At 58.2% G+C, this 6,201-nt stretch overlaps 2 protein-coding genes across 29 annotated transcripts in view; both read left to right on the top strand.

Annotated features, from left to right (window-relative positions):
* The window catches only part of RFX5 (regulatory factor X5), a 10,253-nt gene extending 8,856 nt beyond the window's left edge, over window positions 1-1,397 (top strand). For all 26 annotated transcript variants that reach the window (XM_042020270.1, XM_042020260.1, XM_042020277.1 and 23 more), the window contains one exon: window positions 18-1,397. In XM_042020270.1, coding sequence (XP_041876204.1) covers window positions 18-1,382 — 1,365 coding nt within the window. In that variant the 3' untranslated portion in view covers window positions 1,383-1,397. The remainder of the gene's footprint in view (window positions 1-17) is intronic.
* A 627-nt stretch (window positions 1,398-2,024) lies between these two features.
* Window positions 2,025-6,201, top strand: part of PI4KB (phosphatidylinositol 4-kinase beta) — a 12,552-nt gene continuing 8,375 nt past the window's right edge. For 2 of the 3 annotated variants that reach the window (XM_042020289.1, XM_042020287.1), the window contains exons 1-3: window positions 2,025-2,120; window positions 2,372-2,458; window positions 5,026-5,917. In XM_042020289.1, coding sequence (XP_041876223.1) covers window positions 5,054-5,917 — 864 coding nt within the window. In that variant the 5' untranslated portion in view covers window positions 2,025-2,120; window positions 2,372-2,458; window positions 5,026-5,053. Of the gene's footprint in view, window positions 2,121-2,175; window positions 2,459-5,025; window positions 5,918-6,201 lie in introns of those variants that run through there. The other variant, XM_042020288.1, reaches the window with a different exon arrangement.

Genomic DNA, 6,201 nt, shown 5'->3' with positions numbered 1-6,201 from the left:
GCACTGCCCCCGTTGAGGACAGACCGGTCAGGGGCAGTGGCACTGTCAGGGACATGCCAGTCTCTGGCAGTGCCACCATTCCTGGCAGGGACAGCTCAGCTGGTGGCAGTGCCACTGTCAGGGACAGGCCGGTCACTGGCACTGCCACCGTCCCTGTTGAGGACAGGCCGGTCAGTGGTGGTGGCACCATCGGGGACAGGCTGGTCACTCCCAGTGGCACCACTGAGGACAGGCTGGTCACCGACAGTGGCACCGTCCCTGCCAGAGACTGCCCCTCCAGGGACAGTGGCACTTTTGGGGACAGGCCGGTCACTGGGAGTGCCACTGTCCCCGTCAGGGACAGCCTATCCAGGGGCACTGCCACCATCGTGGACACGTCAGTCACTGGCAGTGCCACCGTCCCCATCAGGGACAGCCCCTTCTGGGGCAGTGGCATCATTGGGGACAGCCTGGTTGCTGGCAGTGCCACCATCCCCATCAGGGACTGCCCATCCAGGGGCACTGCCACCATCGTGGACGCGCTGGTCACTCTCAGTGGCACCGTGATGGACAGGCGGATCCTGGGCAGTGTCACCGTTCCCGTCAGGGACAGCCCGTCCCTGAGCACTGCCACCATCGTGGACACGCCCGTCTTTGTCAGTGCCACCGTCCTGGTTGGGGACAGCATCCCCAGGGTCACTGCCACCATCATGGACTCGGCAGTGCCCGGCAGAGCCATCCTCCCCTTCGGGGACATGCTGGCATGTGGCAGTGCCACCATCTCTGACAGGGACTGGCCAGGCAGGGACAGTGCCACCGTCCCCATCAGAGTGTGCCCATCCAGGGACAGTGCCACCGTCTCTGACAGGGACTGGCCGGGCAGGGACAGTGCCACCGTCCCCTTCAGGGACTGCCCATCCAGGGGCAGTGCCACCGTCCCTGTTGGGGACAGGTCGGTCGGTGGCAGTCCCACCATCCCTGTCAGGGAGTGTCCATCCAGGGGCAGTGCCACCCTTGGGGACAGGATGAGCAGCGGCAGTCCCCCCATCGTGGACACACCTATCAGTGGCAGTGCCACCATCCCTGTCAGGGACTGCCCATCCCGGGCCAGTGCCACCACGGGGGACAGGCCTGGCAGTGGCAGCACTGGGGACAGGCCTGGCAGTGGCAGTGCCACCGTGCCCGTCAGGGATAGCCCCTCCAGGCCCATCACGCCCGCCCGCGTCAGCGTCATCAGGGATGGCAGGACGGGCACCACGGTGACACCGGAGGCCCTGGCACAGCGGGGCCACAGCAAGGCCGGGTCCCCCCTTGGGGACCCGCAGGGACAGCCCCGCTCCGGACACCGCGAGGGACACACGAGAGCGGGGACAGGGATGGGGTCTCATGCGTCGCACCAGTAAAAACCAGTCACTCCAGTGCGGCTGTCCTGTCTGTGAGCCGGGGAAGGGGACACGGGCACTGGGAGGGGACACTGGAAGTGGGAAGGGGACACAGGCAGTGGGAGGGGACACTGGAAGTGGGAAGGGGACACTGGAAGTGGGAAGGGGACACTGGAAGTGAGGAGGGGACATTGGAAGTGGGAAGGGGACAGTGGAAGTGGGGAGGGGACACGGGGCACTGGGAGGGGACACAGACAAGGGGGAGGACAACCTGTCCCGACCCCCCGGGGTGGTGACAGCGACAACCGAGGCGATTTTTCCCCCAAAACCGCCGATTTTCGTCAAACGCGGAACCCGCGGGGGCGCCTTGGGCTCGTTCCGTACCGAGGCCACGCCCCCAGCCGCCAGGCGGCCACGCCCCCACGCCATATATGTACATAAGCCACGCCCCATCGACCAAATTAGCATGTAAACCACGCCCCCATGTCCATATAAGCTCATAGGCCCCGCCCCCTGGTGCTCCAAAGACCCCGCCCCTTTTCCCGCGCCGCGCCGCCGGTCCGCTAGGGGGCGCTGTGGCGCGGCGGCCGCCCCTCAGCCCCGTGAGGCGGCGCCGGGCCGGGCCTGGGGAGGCTCCGACCGGCCCCGCTCCGCCGGCCCCGCTCCGCTCCGGCCCCGCTCCGCCGGCCCCGCTCCACCGGCCCCTTCCGACCCTTCCGCTCCTCTCCTCTCGGCCCCGCTCCTCCCCGGCCCCCCGAGGTGAGCCCGGCCCCGCCGCACCCTCGCCGGCCCCCCCCGCGGCCTCTTCCATCTCCCTCAGCCCGGTCTCCCCGGCGGTTCCGCGGCCGCTCCGTGTCCGGCCTCGCCTCCTCCTCCTCCTTCTCCTCCTCCTTCTCCTCCTCCTGTTCCCCCCGCGGCCTTCGTGGCGCAGGAGCTCGGCAAGAAATCGCCTTTTCCTCGCGGAGGATTTTTGTGGTGATTTTTGGGTGTTTTTCCGCCTTTTCCCGCAGCAGCCGCCGGTGCCCGGGATGAGCCGCCCGCGCCGGCCTCAGGGCCGGGCTCGCCGAGCGGAGCCGCGCGGGATGGGATCGCTCCAGGTACCTCATCCCAATCCTTTTCCTCTTCCTTTTCCAGGGAATAACTCCCAAAGCCCCGCTCCCCGCGGGGGAAGTGGCGCAATTCCCCTTCCAGAGCCTTTTCCAGCCGCTTTTCCTCATGAGGATTTGCCAACCCTTCCCCCCTCCGGGCCATCTGGTGCCTCTGAGGGCTTTGGAATTGCCCAAAATCCCCTCTTAAATTCCGTGGATTACGTAAAGATGGGATTGGCGAGGGTCACTCATCCCCTCGGGAATGTTTCACCTGGAAAACTTCGGCTGGAGTTGGTGGGAAGTTGAATAATGAGAAATAATTACCTTTAACCCGTCCCTTTTTATTCCCTCCGCTTCCCTGTAATCCGTGAGGGAATAACTGGGTGGAAAAGGGGATTTTCCAGCTTTTTTTCTTCCGGTGTTGGAAGAGTTTGGGAGGTTTTGGAGTCATTCCTGGTGTGGATGCCATGGATCTGCTCCTGCAGGATCAGCCTTGGGATTGGTGGGGAGAAAACAGTCCCTGATTTTTTGCTTGGAATTCTGAGTGGGATTTCAGGGCTGTGCTCCTGGAATTCCCGGGGGATTTCTGCTCCTGATTTCCTGGAAAATTTATGATCCCACAGTTCAGGGTCCATGCTTGGATCAGCACAAGAGCTGCCCTTGGTAGCCAGGTGGGAACGTGGATTCCTGCTTTTCCTCCTGCTTTTTTTCCAGCTTCTTTCCCAGTCTTTGGAAAAAAAGCCCAAACCCTGGGATACCTCGAAAAGGGGGAATTTGCATAAATAAAGGAGTGTGGGAATGTGGGACCTCGTGATCCATGGGAGGAGGGAATTTTCAGGATTGTGGGATTGCTCCAGGCTTTGGGATCCTGAGGGATCTCTGGGAAGAGGGAAAAACCTGGATGTGTTTTTGTGGGATGAGCTGAAGGCTTTGGGAAGGGATTCCTTGCTAAATCCTTTTCCAAAGGGTTGGGACAAATCCCAGAGGTGGGAGAGGGTTGGGCGTTCCCACAGTTTGGTTTTTTTTGGGATTGGGGAAGTTCATTTCCATGGAAATCCCTGGATTTGCCTCCTTCCCATGAGGAGGAACCAAGGAATTTGGGATTTTCAGCCTGGAGCTTCCCCTTTTCCCAGTTCCACAGAGGAAGGTGGGGGTGGAGCAGCTTGTTAATTATTCAATTATTAATTAGAAATGGTTATTAATTATTAAAATCACTAATAGCTGGCCCTGGAAGTTCAGAATTGGGATTTAGGATATTTTTCCTTGGCTGAGGAATATTGGGAGCTGGGGTTTCTCATCCCTGTGGAGTTTCCCATCCTCTTCCTGCAATTTATTTTATCCCAAAAAAATTTTATTCTGATATTTTATCCCAAGAATATCTTATCCCAATAATATTTTATTCCAACAAAATTCAATTCCAACAATTTTTTTATCCCAACAGTTTTTTATCCCAGCGATCCTTGAGCCAAGTGGGAGCCCATCCATGGGCTCCATTTTGGGCCTGGAATTCCATGAGAATTCCCCCCCGGAGTGGGATAAAACAGGGATGGGACATGTTGAAAAGTACGAGAGGAGGGAGAGAATCCCTGAAATTTCCTGCTTGGAGCCCCAAAAATGGGGATGGAAAAGCTTTTCCCAGCTTATCCAGGCTTGGAAAATCCTTGGTGGGCACTGGGATTGCTGCTCTCCCTCTCAATATTTTAATTTTCCAGGAATTTTTTATCCCTGATAATGTTTAGAGGAGCCCAGGAGTGCTGGCAAAACTCTGTGGGACTTTTCCCTGGTCCCAATCCCAAATTTCCACCACTTTTTTTTTGGGATTCGTTGAAAAATTGGAGCATCTGGGGATTTTTTCCGGCTCTCGAGAGGTTTTTGGGATCTAAGAGCCACAAAAATTTGAGGAATGTGGGATTTGGAGCACTGGGAACGGTGGGAACGGAGCAAAACTCGTGGACTTTGGTCGGGATTTGGTCAGCTGGGATTTCTTGGGAAAGAAGTGGGGAAAAAAGAGGAAAAAAAGAGGAAAAAAAGAGGAAAAATGGGCTCTGGGAATATTTAGGGAGAATTCCTGAGGGTTTCCTCCCTCCTTTCCCAGGGAGTTGGAAAGATAAGGGGATAAAATCCTTAAATTAACAGGGAAGTTTCTTATATGGGAAATATCTGGAATTAACAGGGAAAAATCCAGAATTAACAGGGAAAACCTTAAATGGGAAAAATCTTAAATGAACACAGAAAAATCTTAAAATAAAAAACTGCTTAAAATAGGAAAACTGCTAAATTAATAGGGGAAAAATTCCATCCCCAATCCCATTTCTTTCCTGTTTTTCTCCCAGTTTTTTCCCGTTTTTCTCCCAGTTTTTTCCCGTTTTTCTCCCAATTTTTCCCATTTCCCTCCCATCTTTGAGTCCTGCAGCCCCTCTGCTGCTCCTCCTCCTGAATCCCCTCCCTAATCCAAATATTTCCCCAATTTTTTCCCGATTTTTTCCTATTTCCCCCCATCTTTGAGTCCTGCAGCCCCTCTGCTGCTCCTCCTCTCGAGTCCCCTCCCTGATCCCAGTTTCTCCCGTTCTCCCCAGCTCTGAGCCGCGCCGCCCCTCCTCGGCCATGGGCGACTCTCCCGCAGCCCCTCCCCTCGGGAAAAGCCCCCCGGAGCCGGCGAATTCCCAAGGGAACGGCGGGGGGGGCTCTTCCCTGAGCGTCATCACGGAAGGCGTGGGCGAGCTGGCCCTCATCGACCCCGAGGTGGCCAAGAAAGCCTGCGAGGAAGTCCTGGAGAAGGTCAAGCAGCTCCACGGAGCCGACGGAATTCCCAACGGAGAGAGCTGCCAGATCCGCTGCTTGGACGACCCGCCGGGATCCCGGATCCAGGAGGAGGAGGAGGAGAGCTCCAACACGGTGAGGACGGCGCGGAAGCGGCAGAACCAGGCCAAGCAGTCGTGGCTGCTCCGCCTCTTCGAGTCCAAGCTCTTCGACATCTCCATGGCCATCTCCTACCTGTACAACTCCAAGGAGCCCGGAGTCCAGGCGTACATCGGGAACCGGCTGTTCTGCTTCCGCAACGAGGAGGTGGATTTCTACCTGCCGCAGCTCCTCAACATGTACATCCACATGGACGAGGACGTGGGCGACGCCATCAAGCCCTACATCGTGCACCGCTGCCGCCAGAGCGTCGACTTCTCGCTGCAGTGCGCGCTGCTGCTCGGCGCCTACTCCTCGGACATGCACATCTCCACGCAGCGCCATTCCCGCGGAACCAAGCTCCGCAGGCTCATCCTTTCCGACGAGCTGAAGCCGGCGGCGAGGAAGAGGGAGCTGGGCGGCGCCGTTCCCGCTGCCGGGCCCGACACGGGGCTGTCCCCTTCCAAACGGACTCACCAGAGGTCCAAGTCGGACGCCACCGTCTCCATCAGCCTCAGCAGCAACCTGAAGCGCACGGCCAGCAACCCCAAGGTGGAGAGCGAGGAGGAGGTAAAGGCGGGATGTTCCCGTGGGAAAAGGTCGGGGCTTGGGGCTGGGCTTGTGCTCCAAGGCTCAGGCAGCAGCCCCGAGGTAAATTCGGGGTGTTCCCGTGGGAAAAGATGTTCTGGGACTGGGGCTGTGCTCCAAGGACGTGGTCATTCTTTGGGATTCATCCCAGAGCTGCTGCTCCAGGTTTGCTGTTGTGCTCCAAGGCTCGATGTGTTGGGAAAATGCCGTGGTGCTGCCTTGGGATTCATCCCAGAGCTGCTCTGGGGCCGTGGTTGTGCTTTGGG

This window comes from Corvus kubaryi, unplaced genomic scaffold (assembly GCF_017639235.1).
Source record: "Corvus kubaryi isolate FWS band 111438036 unplaced genomic scaffold, C.kubaryi_AGA036_p1.0 36938, whole genome shotgun sequence".
In the NCBI taxonomy this organism is placed as follows: Eukaryota; Metazoa; Chordata; class Aves; order Passeriformes; family Corvidae; genus Corvus; species Corvus kubaryi.
This window is presented reverse-complemented; position numbering and strand designations above follow the sequence as displayed.